This window comes from Thermobia domestica, chromosome 8, assembly GCF_964235325.1.
Source record: "Thermobia domestica chromosome 8, izTheDome1.hap1.1, whole genome shotgun sequence".
Taxonomy (NCBI): domain Eukaryota; kingdom Metazoa; phylum Arthropoda; class Insecta; order Zygentoma; family Lepismatidae; genus Thermobia; species Thermobia domestica.
Genome location: NC_137461.1, coordinates 951,081 through 969,975, shown reverse-complemented (window position 1 = coordinate 969,975; position 18,895 = coordinate 951,081). Strand labels below are relative to the sequence as shown.

At 34.1% G+C, this 18,895-nt stretch overlaps 1 protein-coding gene across 5 annotated transcripts in view; it reads left to right on the top strand.

The window, feature by feature from the left end:
- Positions 1-18,895, top strand: part of LOC145692623 (phospholipase A2-like) — a 63,610-nt gene that overhangs the window by 30,964 nt on the left and 13,751 nt on the right. For 4 of the 5 annotated variants that reach the window (XM_081767954.1, XM_081767955.1, XM_081767951.1 and 1 more), the window contains exon 6: positions 6,961-6,981. The exons of the other annotated variant lie outside the window; for it this stretch is intronic. In XM_081767954.1, coding sequence (XP_081624080.1) covers positions 6,961-6,981 — 21 coding nt within the window. The remainder of the gene's footprint in view (positions 1-6,960; positions 6,982-18,895) is intronic. 5 annotated transcript variants of the gene reach the window in all.

Genomic DNA, 18,895 nt, shown 5'->3' with positions numbered 1-18,895 from the left:
AAAGTATTTAACCCAAATATTGCTAGATACCTGTTCACCATCTGCTAAATTACCGGCATTTAAAAAGATTGGAATTTTGTTATTATTGTCAAAAATCAGGAAAAATACATTTCTTTAACATGCTAATTTGTATGAATATTAGCCCCTATGGTTCATAAAGGAACCCGAAAAAAGAGGACATTTGATTATTTTCTACAAAATACTCCCGGACGCCTTCTTAGAGTCTGACAAAGAGGACATGTCCGAGTAAAATAGGGCGTCTGGTCACAGTAAGCCCAAATCATATTTTGATAAGATGCTCTGTGAACATTTTGAATCAGCGCGTCTTGTGTAGGTGGGATTGATTCAATCTTTCTTTTTTTTTGTAAATAAACGCTTCCTTACTTCATTTACAGAATCTATAATCCATGACTTATCATATAGTAGTACAACATAGTTTTCTAACGATGGAATCGCCATCAGGTATCGTCACTTCTGGTACTGCGTTTCCTTGCCTCCCGCGTAAAATGATGTGATATCACATCCCGTAAATGCATGGAACATCGCAAGTGTTTCCGTCTTTGATGGTCCCAATGACTGTGACATTTCTCACAGGTTTAAGTGTCTACAATACAGAAATAGCACATACCTTAGGCGTTTGCAATGGTTAAGTAAGCACAACGTACAGTGTCACTCGATTAGCAGTAAATAAAAAGATATTTTACGAAGGTGTATGTGAGTGCATTTAAGGAAACACTTTCTTTCGCTGAGGGAAATGCTGGCTCGCCGGGAACAACAGCATGAGTGGTCCCATTTATAAATATTATGCATATTTGCTTGGAAGGCCAAGCGATTATTCATGGATAGTCTATATTTGTAGCAGTTATGGTACTCAATACCTAATCTTAATTATACGGTAAATAACAAATTATCCCCATGGATATTGTGAAATGTGTATCCCAACAGCTAATACCGAGTTTAATACTAACTGAATAGGGTTTCACCTATTCCACCATTCTCGAAACAATCTTTATAACATCAATATCCTTTTAAATGACATTGAGTACTTACCGAAAGCTTTGTCCAAGTCCAAAGGCAAGGAAAATGTCCTCCATTGCCAGTTTTTCGAAAACGCTGATAGCCAAAACCACAACATCTATGTCCACAGTTCGAAGGAGCAACTTTCCATATCAACAAGGGACAGCGTCTGTAAGATGAAGCATCATTCATGTGTCCGCTTCCTTGTGGTTGTAGGGGTTTAAAGAATTAGTGTTCGATCTGGTAGTCGTAGTCAGTGCAAACTCCTTTATAGTTTTATAAACTTCTTTGTTCATTTATCCGGTCTCCATCAACTTTGGGATGATTAAAAGTTGTCGCTTATTGTCATTTGATTGCAGCAACTGAAGAATTGGAGCCGTAGGCGAATCGCGAAATTTCCAACTAGTTCGAGGAATCATATAAAAATAGCTGCTCCATCAACAATCTTCACGTCTACTTCAGGTTCTTTAAAAATTTCTTCATTTTGGAGAGGTTCATGGCATATGAGCAAATTAGATTTGTGGCTCAGCTGTATAGTCGCCTACTGTCAGTGATGGAGAGTGTAACACATTTTCATGCTTAAAGAATTCGTCCAAATCGCCTGATCTATATTGGCATGCAATGTAGAGACGATTAAACAACACACAGTTATTTGTAAGGCTGGTGCACTTTTCAGCAAGACGTGTTCGTCTCTTCTGGTGGTTCTTGAATATGGAAAACCTCTCGCATTTCAACGGATCAGTAACCTTCTTAATTTTGTTCTTCAGCCTCTCTACAACAAATCTTGTGAATTGCGATTGTCCTTCTTTTTCCATCATTTCGAGGTTGTAAGCTGCTTCAGATTGTGCTATTATTTTGTTGTCGATCCGGTAATGCTCTCCTCTTGTTTCCAGAAAAGGATTATCAGCATACTCGAAAGTCATTATTAACGAATGAACACGTTTCTGAAATTTTTCAGTAAATGTTTCATGATGTGTAGTATCATCACCTTCGCATTTAAAAGTGAATTCCATGTGTTCAATATATTGATATATATCTGGGAATGCTAAAAGAAATCTCTGTAATGTTTCCGGACTTTTCGTCAGTCCAATAATTCGCCCATCACCTTTGAGCGTGTCATTAAGTTGCTCGTGCACTTGGTCGAGAGTCATCGCTGAAAAAGTTCTTCGCCTTTTTCGTGCCACAGAGACACCTTGTTTGAAAGTTGCCGTTATTTCGGGATCCAAGGTAACAAGTGAGAGCAGGTCACAAATAGGTAACCATGGCAGGGGCATAATATAGAAGGTTTAGGGGTACTTGCCTCCTGATTTTGAGAAACACATCTTCTTTCATCGCTTGTGTACTGATATACTATTAAAAACATGAAACTTATGTCGGTAGGGGTTTTCACCACAACGAAATTTGAAATAATGACGACCCTGAACCACGCATTTGAGAAACACCAAACAAGAATTTCAGCTTTGCGTCTTTCACAAATGAGAGGGTGTAATATGGAGAGAAATGTGAGAAGTATAACATTTTACCAACAAAATGAGAATTCATCAAAATTTTCATTTTCCTTATCCTTGTGCTATTTTTAAACACATTCTTTTGCTACAATTAAACAACACTAGAAATGTAACAATAATAACATTATTTTAGTTTAATTGATTTCTGATTACCTACTTATAATTCGACAAAACATGTGATGGATCAAACACTTTTAGGACAAATTTGAAGAGCCATCCTCCAATGTAGGCAATCCGCCATATAGATTGTGATCTTTAAACCGAACAATTCCGATATTGTTTGTACATCCAGTTAATGACTAACTTGTACGATTTTTACACACTTTATCCTAGCGGATACGTGGGAATGTCAAATACCGAATCAAATGCAGCAAATAGTAATCTACACCTATAGGTATGCAACCATGCCACCCACCAATAATTTCAGCTTGGCTTCTCTTCGCAAATGGTTCGGTATAGTCTGAAGTACATTTGGGCGAAGTGTAACCTTTCAGTCAGAAAATGCAGAGTTCACTAAAAATTTGGCTCTTAACCACCGGAATGTATGTGTTATAATGGTTATTGAGTGAGCTTCGCTTAACATCAAACTGTGAGTATGTGCAATTCTCCATGGAATATCTGGACAACGAAGTACCATCATAATCAAAACATACACATGAGTAATTCAGATTATAATAAATTAATAAATTTCCTCTTTGTTGAAAACTAAATTCTTTGGAGTCTCAAAATGCATAGTTCCTCAAGAATAATCTTACGTAATTAATTTGCTCTAATTTTTAGTCATTTTCATGAATGTGATTAGGTTAAGGATCAACCTGTTCCACTCAGTCAAGATCAAGGAATGGCGCTTTTGTGCTTATTCAAAATTAATATTTCTACTTTTTTGGAGTCATTTGAGTGCAACTTAACCTTTTAAATTTATCTTAATCATAAAACTTCACTTCTCCAATTTTTTGAAGTTTAGACATGAATATTGAGTCATTAGTCAGGTTCTCTCCTATTTAGAGAAAGAGAAAGTGAATCTGATTATAATATTGTTTTAAAATTTGGATATAATATTTCAAAATACTTTGATTACGTGTTCCTAATATTATTTCAATTAATTTCAGTGTTCTTGTATAATTTTTAAAAATATACATTTTAAATATAAAATTTTCGGAAATCTTAAAATGATGCAAATTTTTATCGTAAATTAGAAATGTAATAATATTTTATTATCTTTTATTATTTAGGTTTCCTATTTGTACAAATAGATATTTTTAATTATTACACTGTTCAACAAAGAAAATGTAAATTAAACAATACCACCTAATTCTTGTTGATTCTGTGGTGCTGATTACGAATGTGAAAGCGGAAGTCGAATATTAGCTCTGGTTTTGTTTTACTCTCATATCTAAAAGTAACGTAATAGTGAATGCATGCGCTTTATTTGGGGTGAAAATGTCCCTGATATGACAACACTGGAGGAACCATACAAACGCTTTGTTTCTTTCTATTCCTTGTCACAGTTGTGTTCTGCTATTGTTCGAAACAACAACGCATTTGCGATTAATCAAGAGTTGTTGTGATTTTCTTGTAGTGTTGCATATACAAAGACAGTTTTACAGGCATTTTTTGAACAGTTTCTTTGAGTTGCTTGAAATTACATGTTTGAATAGACGAAAATTCCGCGACACTGTGTGAATACAGCGGACAATTTCTGTTACATGTGTAGAGAAGTAACATTTTCTTCACAAAAGCAGCATATAACACCATTAATAAGAAAAGGTTATGAACTTTGTTATGGTTGTAAAATTGGAGACCAGGATTACACCACCAGGAGACCAGGAAATTGGAGACCAGGAGACTTGGGCACACAACATTATTTGCAACATTTGTGTAAGCAATCGGAGAAACTGGATTAATGGAAAGAGACTTTCAATACCTTTTGCAGTGAGTATGACTTGCAGGGAGCCAAGCGACCACATCAAAAATTGTTACTTTTGTATCTTTCTTTCTGTCCAGAAGGGAATTTCCAGGAAGAAGAAGCACACCTTGGTATATATTAATATTCCTTCTGCAATGCGCCCAGTTCCACATGGAAAAGGACTACCTGTTCCTGACCCACTCAAAGAATACGACCTATCTTCCGATGATCAAGAAGTTGTAGTTCGTGAACCAAGTACTTTGAATGACCATGATTTTGTGGTAAACGACCCCCAAGTGAACCACCAAGACTCACTCAAGAAGAGCTAAGTAATCAGGGATTTAGACCTACCAAAAACCAAAGCAGAAAATTTAGCATCACGGTTGCAACAATGGAATGTATTGCAGGAAGAAGTAAATAGGAATAGGGGAAAGGAGTTCAGCTCATTTTTTACTATGCAAGACACACTTGTGGCATGTATACGTATAAGTGGTCTCATCAAGGCTCTCAAAATTAATTACGATCCTACAGAGTGTAGGCTATGCACTTCATTTGAAAGAATATTATGAAAATTTGAAACGTTTACTTCAAGCCATTAAATATTATGATTTTCAGTGGCTCGTTTGTGGTGACCTCAAAGTGATACCAGTGCTGTTAGTTATGCAGTTAGGATATGCAAAATATTGTTGATTTATTTGCGACTGGGGGGGCGGTGGCTCAGTGGTAGAGCGTTCACCTCCGGTGCTTGGGGTCCCTGGTTCGATCCCAGCTCGCGCCATGTGTACTTTGTGGTGGATAAACACCTTGCTCGTGGGTTTTCTCGGGCTTCTCCCGTTTCCTCCCACTTTCTTCATTCCACCATTTCACTCATCTCTCATCATCACCGTCTCCTTTAGCCTAACCGGCATAATTGTGGGACGTAAAACTTAAAGATTTCATTTCATTTTTATTTGTGAGTGTGACTGTAGAGATCGTGCATCTCACTACAGCAAAAGTGACTGGAGTACAAGAGAAACTCTTCAGCCAGGGGTAAAAAATGAGCAACATGAACCACTTGTAGATCGTAAGTGAATTTTGTATCCCATGCTTCATATTAAATTAGGTCTCATGAAAAGTTTTGTTAAGACCATGAATCAAAAAGTGAGGCCTATAAGTATTTAACTGGAAAATTCCCTTGCTTAAGTGACACTAAAGTTAAAGAAGGCGTCTTTATAGGACCTCAGATTCGACAGCTATCCAGAGATCATCAATTTGATGGAATTCTACAAGGTGAGGAAAAAGCTGCATGGGAAACCTTGAAAAGTGTTTGTTCACAGTTCTTGGGAGGACACCGAGCAACAAATTACAGAGAAATAGTGGCTGAGTTGTTGTTATGCTACGAGAAACTTGGTTCCAATATATCTCTGAAATTCCACTTTTTTCATTCCTATCTCGACTTTTTTCCTGAGGATTGTGGAACAGTAAGTGCCGAACATGGTGAGCGTTTCCATCAATATATTGTAGCCATAAAGAATAGATATGAGGGCAAGTAGCGTTCTAACATGTTAGCAGACTACTGTTGGACTATTGCAAGGGACGCTCCAGATGTACTGTATAAAAGACAGGCCAAGCGAAGACGCTCAAAATGAATTGAACAGAAATCTATTTTGTACAAAGGATCTGACGAAATTTTGCCTAGATTGTAGCGTAGTTATTGGTTTGAAAATTTATTTTGTATTTTACTTTGCTTCTTTTGAAAGTGTTGGATTTTGTCTATACTAATTGTGAATTCTCATTCAGCTATAAAGAAGTTAGGACTACTTCGTGCTGATTTTACTTGATGTAGCAAAAACTTATTTGTACAAATTTCTTCTACCACAATTTGAAGCTCTTTATATAACATTGATTTGCGCATTTTAAAGTATGGATGTAGAAGGCTATAAAATTTATGTGCCAGTGTATGTCTTAATTATGTCCTAACCTATCACATTATGGTTAAATGAATGTACAAATAACTTAACCTCGGTATTTACAACTACTTTGGTTAACTGTTATCATAAATTTTAACCAATTTCAGATATATAGATACTGTTGTACAAGGGTATTTTTTTCATGACCAGAGCTAAGAATAGTGCACTATTATATTTTCTCATATTATGGTTAAATGAATGCAAAAATCATAAATTGTAACAATTTACATACTTTGGATCAAAATTTGTTGAACAGTGTTTTCTTTATTCGTTTCATGAGCATTAAATTAAAACTATATGTAATAATTATTCAATCCTCTTTAATGCTTGAAAATAATACTTAAGATAATAGCAAAGGAAGGCAATAAAATAATATCTAATAATGTACTTATATTTTTAAATTAATTACTTCTACTTAAAGCTTAAGGATTTTAAAATCACTTCTTAAAAGGACTAATCGAAAATACTTTCTACGCTAGCATGTTAAAATGCTTTTTGTAAAAATGAAATACTAACCCATTGTTTCTGAATCTACCATTGTTGCATTGTATAATTATTGTGTTCATCGTCTGTCGTTTAGGGTATTCGGACAAAAATGGTGGTGAGTGCCTTTTTTTCTTCCTTAACTCAAGTTAAATAGTCCTTGCTTTGTGAATATACATTTGCAATACACTCCTACATATACATTTAATATTCCTAAAATAAATATAAAACAACGTAGAATAACATTTAATTTTCAAGAGCTAAAAGACACTTGTAGTTATGAAAAATAAATCAGAAAATAATTTTCTATACAATTAATGACTTAAAGAAACAAAAATTACACAGATTTCCTACATTCTAAACTCGAGGTTCTGGTTGAAGAAATATTTAACAATGTATTCAACATTTCACAGAGAAACTTCGGTCAAATGACTCTCTTCTAAATAAAACGATGAACTATTATGTAGGTCTTGAACCATGGTTTCATCATCTGATGGGCAAATAACACTGCATTACCACATATTATGGGTGCCTTAAAATATCAAAACTTTCGATAAACTGGATTCTTTCAAATATCTAGGATCAATATTAATAGAACTAAACCATATTCACAAAGTAATTCAATATCTACTGAAAGCAAGGAATTCGTGTTATTATTCAGTTCAAACTCTTTTGTCGTCGCGAGTTCTGTCGACGAATTTCGAGCTTAAAATATATAAAATGATAATCATGTCTGTTGTTCTATATGGTTGCGAAACATGGTCACTTACTCTAAGGAACGTAGACTGAAAGCATTTGAGAACTAGATCCTAAGACGAATATTCGGACCCAATAGCAACGGGAATGAGGAATGGCGGAAATTTCATAACAAGAAACTGAATAATTTACAGTGTTTACCAAACATTGGTAGAGTCATCAATTCTAGGAGGCTTAGGTGGGCAGGTCATGTAGCCAGAATGGAAGAAAATAGGAACGCTTTCAAAGTTCTAAGTGGAATTTCAATCGAAAAAGACCGTTAGGAAGACATAGGTGGAGATAGGAGGACAATTAAGATGGATCTCGCAGCAATAGAAACAGGATCCAGTTGGCTAAGCATAGAAGTCAATGGAGGGCTTTTGTAAATGTGGCATTGCACATCCGGGTTCCACAAACCATAGATTTAGTTAGATGGTCCAAAGACATCGTCCATGGATCTCTTTCTCCTTTGTAAATGCATGTATTTCCTACGTTCTATCAACAATTGATTTATTTCTAGTATCATTTGTTCCTGATTCCGTGGTTTATAAAACTATTCGATACTATCTTATACTTAGATTAGGTTAGGCAATGCAAGGTTACTTTAATAACCTCATTATTTACTTAATCTTTGTTTTGAGAGAGTGAAGCAATTGCGCTTAACCTTACGGCTATTCATCAATAAGTTAATTAGAGAATCATAATAGTTCATCCATTATAACTCAGACTAGAGTTAGTTGCACTGCACGTGGAGTGTCATACTTAATTCGACTTTGACATATACAATATAATATCTTATATATAGAAATTTGCAAGGAATATGATTTTTAATGAAGAAGCCATAAGTATATAACATTTAATCATTGTCTTTAAAATGTTTTGAATTTCAAAGAAGAGAGTATACCATATAGTATAATTGCTCTAATAAATGTTTTCTAAAAAAATAAAAGAAGAAAAAACAGAGTAGATGGAATGACCTCATCGCAAATATTTTAGACACGCTCAACCCTAGTCACACTAGCTAAACACATGCTTGTGATTGGTTGGAGTTATCCGTTTCTAGCCACGTAGCACAAATCAAACGCCAGTTGTTGTCGGTCCTTGTGGACGAGCGGGCTGATAAGGAAAATAGCTTTTGGCGTGGCTTCAAACCAGGTCTAAGGAAAGGCCTGGCTTAAGTTTCCATGTCAAGATGGATGTGCTCTGAATTAACATATTACAGAGGAATTTTTCACATAATGCTTATATATTTCCCAACCAAGATCATGAGTTACCTTGTTTATCAGACCAATCAACATAAATGTATATTGATATTTGTCCTAGATGCTTTAAAGAGCAGGGAACGAAGAGGTAGCTGCGTGAAAAATCTGGACATAGGACCATAACCACTAAAATATGACCGTACATTCCGGAATTCGAGAACCAATCAATTGTATCTATGAACCATCAATGATTTTCTCATGTAGTCATGAAGCAATATATCCGTTCAATAATTGTGTTTCTCTTCCAAATATGTCTTACAAGTAAGGTATGTTGGACATAATTTAGCAGATTTAGAAATAAGTTGTTTTAGATAGAATGAGAAACGATCTTCGCTTCAGTCTTCTAGAAACCTGTATGTTTTCGTTCAGTTCTGTTATATGATAAATATTTATAATGGTATTTTCGTGGCTTGGGGGACGATAATTATCGAAACGTGTTTGCATTTTTTCTCCTGAGTACATTCGAATTACAAAATACACTTATACACAAGAGACCAAAATCCATATGCAATGCAATCGAGTTGTATATGCTCAATTACTAATTGAATATACCTTTTTCATTAATATTAAATTCTTCTATCGATTCTGTCTCACATTAGGAATCTCGTGGCATTGTCAATATTAGACAGGTCCCTCTCAGCATGTTAGCTGTACCTGATTAACTAGTTTCTTCCATGATATTCTTTATTAAGCATGAACAATGATCATAATTAAACAGGATACCATATGTAACACTAATACAAGTGAATAAACTTCCTTACAGTTTCTGTCAATCTTATCCAGCAATATGTGAGTAACATCGATCAAGCTTGAAGAAGATGAAAATATTGTCTCTGATTTATTCCTTCTTAAAATATGAAGTTTCTCTCAATTTACATCTGTATATTCTTATATGTTGCGCATTAATGAATTTTCTTTTTAAATTGAATCTGAAAATGGTTTAGGAGAAAATATAGTGTCAGAAGTAATAAAGACATACTTAGATCTTCCTGCTACGGTCCAATTAATTTAATTTCCATCTAACATCCTTGTCTTTAAGAAGCTCTTCATTAAATTATTCTTGGTGGTTTGTTTCTCTTTTCCTGTCTTCAGCAAGAAACAAGCTTTTAATGAATGTATATGCGTCGGAGCTTGTCTTGGATAATTCACTTTTTCTTCACCCATTTTCTTGCAAGGAGTTAATTACATTTGTTTCTCAAATCGTTATGATTGGCTTGTGTATGTTTCAGCAACAATCATTCAAGGAAATTTGGCTGCCATCGAGGAAGATCTTTACGTTATTTCAATTCCCAGTACAACCGACAGAGCCCAGCGTCCGCAGGAAGGAGCTATAGGGCGAGGAACTCATTTTCTTCCATCAAAAGCCAAGTGCTCAATACATTGCTGTCAGGTCTGATTAGGAGGTAGCCACCACTCGCATGGTTAACAACAGGAAAGTACAAATTACCACCGAGCAATCCAAATTATTTAAATTAGCTACACAATTTCACCGAAAGAGCTGATTTCTTTGATTAACTCTTAAATTGTTTTTGTGGCACCGGTTTCCTAGAACAGATAGAAGAGAATGTCCATATTCCGTATTACATTTGATAGGTTTAGTTAAGAACATTTGCTTAAACAACGATCAAAATGGGCAGAGGAGAATACTAAACACCAGACACGACGATTAGGAGATGAATGTAGCATCATCCTCTTTCTAGTCGTTTTTTAATGTATTTTTTGTTAAAACTTTATAATCAAAATGATAAGTCCAAAGGTTTTTCCTGGCTTAACTCTTTGCTGCACGGATAAATATTTTCTTCATGCTCCCATGTTGCACGCGAAAAATAATTCTTTAGTAAATATAAACCACATATATTTTTGAATATATTAGACCCTATAAATTACAGCGATAATATATTTTATCATAGTTTATAATTATTGGCGCCAAACTGGGGTGATGCATTTATTGCATCACTGTGCAACAACACTAATGCCTTTCCATAAATATGATGCACTTTATCTAAAACTAAATTATCTATTATGTATTATGAAATTATCTATTATGTAATATTATGTATTATGAAATAAATAGAACGCATATGAGTCACACCGTTCCCCTGGGTTATCTTTGTTCATTATAATTTCTTTTTGGCAGTGGAAGGACGCCAAAGTTAATTTTATGAAGTGGGAGGACGCCATTTCTCCGCGATTACCCTCATTTTACCGCTGTACCAATGTATGAAATACATGTAAAAATATTTTCTCTGAAAACTTAAGACTTTTGTTAGAAACGAAATTTTCTAAGGTAGGATTGCGCCCTCGGAGCTCCTCCAGGATTCCGTTATTGGTGTTATTGTATTGTATCATTTTCTTAATACCATCAATGAATATATTACACGTAACTTGCGACGTATGAGAAACACACGTTCAAATAAACAAGATCGTTTTTATCGGCTTGTTGCACAGTGATGCAACTTTTGTATCACAACAAATAACATAAAAAATAACGAGTTTAACTCGGATGACATCTGTATCATCTGCACTACATCCCAAGAATCTAAAATACAAGAACTCATAGACAAAATACATAAATTAGCATGATTACCAATAACGTTACCAAATTAATTATCACCGCATTCACTGCGTGCAAACAGAACCATAACAGAACCACAAAACGCGAGAATATGACAATTGACTGAAAATGACATGACGAGCCACCTAGTAACAAACATCGTAACTACATCGAATAAGTGAATCAAAATCTGCAGCACTGTGCAAGTATCAGCTGAGCGTTGACTAAAGTGAAGCAATAACTGCATCAATATGCGACATCGTTTAATAAATCGGTGATGCAAAAAATGCATCACTATGCCGCAAAGAGTTAAGTACTTGGTCTGCTTATAAAGTAGATAAAATGAAGTGATACAGAGAACAATTAACTTATCAAGTAATATCGTTATTGTGATTTTCCCCTTAAAAGGTATAATCAGGGTAGTTGTTTATTGTTTTACTATCTCTGATCCTTGAGAATCCGAATATAGTCATGCATTTCTTGGTTCGTTAGAAACTCAGTTGCTGTATTCAGTTTACTTTTCACTTAGTCTTACTAAGAAGTAAGTATGCACCTTCTTGGCAGCAATATTCAGCTAGATTGATAAATACTTATAAAATAAACAGAACTGAATGACAGATTAATAACATCGAATGTAAAATGCCTAAAGTCTGCCAGTTATTAGAAACTTAAGGTTAAAGGTTGCAGTTGTGGTATGTCATTGTCGACCTTTCTCGATGTTTTGCGGCTGTGCAATAAAGAAAGTAAAGAATACTCTACAAATACATCGAATTGCAACAATGTCTAAAGGTTGATTGCTTCGCTTATGAGTTTATCCCAGTATTATTTGTTATCTGCAATATGGTCGTTATTTGAAGTTAAATCAGGAACTAAAACAGTGTCGTAAAACTATCATAACTTCGAGTTGGATACTGTTTTCATAGTTGTGGGTAGCTTGAACTAACACTACTATCTTACAAGACAGACGTAATTTCTAGATAAAAGAAATATCTAATTACATGAATAAAAAACTTTTAATTTAAATACAATGCTATATATGAAATGTATCTGACAAATTAAATGTGATTATAATTTAACCATAGAGGAACATTTAAGAGATATCAAACATGCAAACCAAAAACCTATTTTTTCATTAACATAATTATAAGAACATTTTTTTAAATATTGAGTTCACTGCAATGTTTGATGTGTTTTATGGTCTAGACGATAATCATATCCAGATACAATTTATAAGAGACCATCAGGGAAATATATTCATTCAAACATTAAATAATGATCAAGTTGTGCGTGAAGACATACACAACATAGTCATAAACCGGCTAAATTAAGAACATTTCCCTATTTTTGAAGTAGGTTAAAAACATTTAAGTAAGCGGGACCAAAACTTTCACAAATATTTCATCTATTTTTTCTTAAAGAGATAGTTAATTTTAACAATTCACGTGATTTGTTAGAGAATTCAACATTAGCATGTATTGATCCAAATATCATGGAACATGTACAAAAGAGTTGATTCAATTCATTTCGTTTGTTTGTTTGTATTCGTTTTGAAATTAACCACTTACACCATCTCCACATAATCTTTGTACAGTAAATACTATAATATTCTTTCACTCTGAAGCTCTTACAGAAAGTAATTTTTTCTTTGTTACTTTTTATTAGATGTGATTTTATGTTTTGTTATTGAGTTTTTTCCTGAGTACTGGATTTTTTTTACAAGGTTTTTAGCTGAATCTTGACGCCGAAACTTTTATCTTGTTTTGATACATCCCATATTTCTGAATAATGAAATTTTATAGAAAAACAACTTCATTTCTAAAACCAGAAATCAGAATTAAACAGCTTCTCTTGTTTTAACAAACAATAAAATATAGTCACATGCTTCTCAATAGCTTTATGTTGGAAGATAGCAAAATCATCAATCTAATATTTTGTATATAAATAGGTGTTGCGTGTTAGGTTAAGAAGCTGTTATTAGACATAAATATATGTGTAACATTTTCAATAGTATTTAATTGAACAATACAAGCTTCATTCCTGAAAGTGCAATAAGAGGTGCAATGTATATGTTGTATGTCGTTTAAATTGTGGTATGTTTCGATAACAGAGACACAATGGACTAAAGAGTTTATCAGCCAACTAGTGCTAAATATTTACCACTTAGTACAATTAGATTATAGACACTTACATTGTTTATTATCAATGAACATAAATAAAGTTTAAAATGTGTAAAAGTTCCTTAATATTACAAAAAAATTATAATTTAGTATATATATTTATTTTCCGTATGTCTGTTGTAACTTTATATTGATTTTATAATTTCTGATTTCTTTTATGATTAAAGAATAAATTTTATATTAAAACTGTTAAATACTTATTTATTTTATTTTTATTTCCTATAATAAAACAATAGTATTGTTTTTATTATAATAAAAACAGTTAAATTTATTTTTATTTTACTACTAGAAAAACGACTCGGCTATGGGAGTGTGTTGTAGAGGAATACAAATAAACATATAAATAATTAACTTAACATGAGGAACAGTATATATATAGCGCATACACAAGTGTTATAAAATACGATTTATGTAGGTAATACATACAATGAAGCTATATGGGGTATATGGGTAATACTCAAACACACATGCAAATATTGTAATTATTCCTTCTCACATTACGGGTACTTTCTCTTTACTTAGGCAAGTTAGGAAAAATTGGTATCACAGTAGCTACTGAGACAAGAAGGTTGATTTATTGCAATATTCATGCTTTAAATAAAAAATAATGTTAAATGAATGAGGCACAATTGTGTGTCTTTTATATCGTCATTCTTATCTTCAGGTGGGACATGCACATTTAAAACAATAATATCACACCACTGACCCTTGAGAGTAATAAAAGAAAGTCTGTCAGGAACAAATTCAACCTGCTTAATTGCTGGTAATATTCGTTTGTGAACGAAAAGCCCTGTTCCTAATTGGTGATTTTTATTTCCTTCTCCGTAAAAGAACGTTTCCACCTAACTTCCTGAACTCCTAATACGTCCGTCCTGTATTTCTCTAACTCACTCGTTACGGAATTTAACGCGTCTGCCCTATAAAGATGTATATAATATTCCATGTTCCAAATCTCATGTCCATTTCCTTCTGCTGAGATCGTGCCAATTTAGGAGTCCTTGCCCGAGGCTTCTGTGAATGTTTCTGAACGAGTGCTTTTTTTTTTTTTTTTTTTTTTTTTTTTTTACAGGATGAGGCTGTTAGCTTTACCGAAACCTCCAAGCTGGAGAACCACTCCTTGTCGTCTATTCGCGACTGCTTATTGAGCATATTCACAGCTAACCTCTATATCTTAGTACTTTCGCCTCCATCTGCTGAGGACGCGCGTGCTGACAGGAACCTATGATACACGGATTAGCATAGAACACATAGAAGCTTTTTCTGCGCAGCTTCAGCAGGTATTCACAATAACATGCTGCTGACATTTTTTTTCACATATAACTCTGTCCTTTATGGTAATGCCTTGTGACCGTAAAAGAAAATCATTTGCTTAACCTTTGATTGAGATCGGAGAGATTTTTGGTCTTGGACAAGATGGACTTCTCCACTCGTTGAATTGTTATTTTAATTCTACGCTTCAAAGTTAGTAATCCACGTTTCATCAATAGCACTAATGCGACTCAGAAAGTCGTCACCTTCAATGTTGAATCTTTGTTTAAGCACCGTTGCATTGTACAGACGCGCCTGTTTGTGTTCAGTAGTCAACAAGGGGGGGAATCATCCAGCAGAACTTTTCTGCAAATCATTTATCAGAATTCGATATACTGACGCAGATGGAATCCCTGTGATATCAGAAAGTTTCCCACTTGTCACACGGCGATCTTGTTCAAGTGCATCTGCAACAAGTGCTTTTTTCATTGGCTCAGGATTTCGCCTTTCTGTCTTGCATCATCCTTTGTGCTCACACAACCACTACAGAAAAGAGTAGCCCAACGAGAAACTATTAGGTCCAGTGTTGTCTCACCACAAACTTCAAGTAAGGCACTGTGGATTTCTGTGAGGTTATTACAACGTAAAATTTCAATCTTTATGTAAGACCTCTGATCTTCAATAGGCACGTTACCCGAGACAGATACCGCCTCTATTTCCAACACTGGTCACAGCCACACTGTGTTCATTAGAAAGCGTACAAACACACGTCTTGTTACCTCAAGACCTCCGCAGTATTCGCATAGTGTGTATTATCTGTGAAATTACCCTCGTACTTAGGAACCTTAAAGAAAATACTGCATTTGTAAGGTCGTATCAATACGATTTTAGAAGGTGAATTATATGTCATTGCAGGATGAAAATCTTGCTGAATCTATCTACTGTAAGCATAGTTATAAAGTGCCACTAGAGACACAATTGGCACCAGTATCTGTGTGATTCCCGGTGCAAGTGCGTTTTCAATTAAACAGTCATTTGCTTTCCATTTGTATGTCAAAGAGCAGTCACCTGTTACTTGTTTCAATGTGTAAGCGATGTTTTCAAATGAAGATCCAAAGTTTCTGACTAGAACTCCGTTAAAACATTTCAATTATTTAAAAAACATACAATATTACTGTGGATTAAAAAGAGAATCATGTTTCCGAAGCGTGAAATAATGAAATGTTTTTATAAATTCATTCGGCTACATATCTAAAAGTGAAGTAAGAAAGCCTGTGCACATAAACACAGTGTACAAATGATATAAAACCATAATAATGTAAATATTTCATGCTTCTGTACACCTCATACGATACACGTTGCTACCTGCATATTAAAAGAAGCTATTTCGATTTGATTTGAGTTGCGCGGTTAATGTTGATAAAACGAAGAAATAATGAGTAATATTTAATTGTGCCTGAGCGAAATATGTAGCATCTACATGGAATATATTAATCTACAAATTAATTAAATAAAAGACGTACTTCTACTAATTAAAGAAATATCCATTGAAAGTCTATCATTTAACGTACGTATGGTTCATCTGTCACTAATATTTTAATCTTAATGTGCAAATTATCTGAAGGATGAGGAGTAATTTCTCTTTATAATAAATAATAATGATTTCTATTATTCAGTATAATTTCGTAAAAAGTTCTACAAACTAACAATCTTTGCTCTCAAAACAGAAATTATATTTTGTTTAGAAAATGAATTACGTCGTTAAAATGAGAGCAAGAAATACATTTAAAATGTAATGCACTTATTCGTAACCGAATTATTACAAACACCGAGAAAAATATCTTAATGCATGTTAACCAAACCAAATACGTATTTTAGCATACAGGATGTCGTCAGAAAATAAAGTAGGAACGGGAGTTCGTGAACAAAGGACTCTGCTAATGTGATTAATTGCAGAGATAAATGACAAGTTTAATTAGGAAACGTGGATGATCATTAGTTAAAAGTTTGATTAATGAAGGTATATGGTTTTGAAGAAACTATCAAGTGCATGATCATTTAGAGCACAAAAGTGCGACTTCTGATGTTTCATAAAACGTTAATTAGATTTTTTTAGTCAAATTCTTGATCGGAGGAGAATTATGAAATAAATTAGTTGATTTTTATTTCTTCCTTTTGCACAATGATTATTTCAAAAGATTTCAACCGAAGGTGAACTCGAAATAAACAGTGAATAAAACTAGCACTAATGTAAATATACTGGTGATCCTGGTTGAGTCCGAATAGAGAAGTATCCGAGGAATTTGTTTGCTCCGGGGAGCAAATTTCTTCTCAGGGCCACCCCCTGAAATCATCATCACAGTTTCGGATTCTTTCTTTGCACGATATAGCTCAAATCAATGAGTGAGTCTTAACTGTACACTTCTAAGGTTACATTTGCTCTTCAAAGAAAATCATTATTGATAACAGACATGAAACAAATCTATAAATAAAATTTTGACTCCAGTAACAGGTTACTTTAATAAAATAAAGAATTAATACATTGAAAACGTTTGATAAGATACAACATTAACGTTGTATTAATGCACTCATGGCAATTGGATATATTCAACTTTTTGGTTATCTGACTAAGGCATTTTGTTACGATGAATTTTGAGTTTAGTGTCCGTGTCAGAAGTAAGGCTATATTAAACGTGGGCCTAGAACTTAACGTGAAATCCTAACAACATGAGCTCTTACCAGAAATCAAACCCGGGTCTAACAGCCAAAGATACATATGCTTATTGTGTAGGCACCAGAGAGCGCTGAGTTTGTTTACAACTTTGATCCATAGTGGAGTTCTTTACATCAGTACAAATCCGGGTAGTGGTTCGTATTCCACTGTAACACGTGTTCCACCTCATATAGCCTCAGAGCTGAAAATTGTTGAAGTTCAGTCAATCAATTCAAAATGCAGATATCAAAGACGTTGATTGATGAATATTTTTAGTTTATATTATTTTATGCAACATGAGTAACGCGTAATCGTATTTTACCTAGGTCTACTTTTATCTAGATGAAGTGGAGTTAAATAGAAATTAGCAGCAAATCATAAACTGTAAAACATTGATGTGTCATATTATGGTTTCAATTACTTTGTGATGTCGTGCGAATAATAAAAAATGCATTAATTAATAAACAATGATCTCTGTAGAAAACATATCTATTCCCTTCCTCAAACATAAAATACATTCAACTTCTGGTCTTTCTTACACTTCATCTCATCTTAATGTGACTATTACAATCGGCGATGAACACAGGAATTTATTTCGGGACATCCTAAGCTCTTCGGAGATCATTTCAATATGAGGATAAATTACATAAAAATTTGTAAAATTAGTCCCAAAATTAGATTAAATTTACAGAAATGATGGGATTTCTGAGGTCTTTACCGCCAGGAGTCACCCTTGAATACATTCCTGACTGTCACTACTATTCCGTAGATAATTGTCAAGTGCTTTGAACTTTTGTAGAGGAGTATGAATCTCTCCTCATATATGATTAAAATAATACGAACTTTAACTTTTAAGGCAATTGAGCAAGGTCGCTGAAGTTCGAGGAGTCAGCAAGTGGACCACGAGAATACCCTTGATTTTGCAGATTAAAATACTTTTGCAGATAAATAACTTTCCAATGTTTAAAGATATGTGTAAGTTTAACATGAAAAGATGTGTCACTTTCTCTTGTAGATTTATCTATACAGCGATAAGCCGTACAAGAAATTGAGATTTTCTTTCTCCATTGAAGCGTAATTCATAACTCACAATGCCATGCATGCGTGCTGTCGGCATACACCAGTGCGGTTGAAAGGACAATTGTGCCTTTAGTATTTATTTTACTCCAATAGTACAGAGTTTGATGCTAGATATAAATACGTCAGTAACAAGACACACAAATTATATTGGAGTAATGGCAAAAATTTACATTTTAAAGATCAAGGCAACATCCTTTGTGAATACAGTCTTTGTCCAAACTTAATACCTAACATGAAAGGAAGCATTTCCATACCCACGTTGT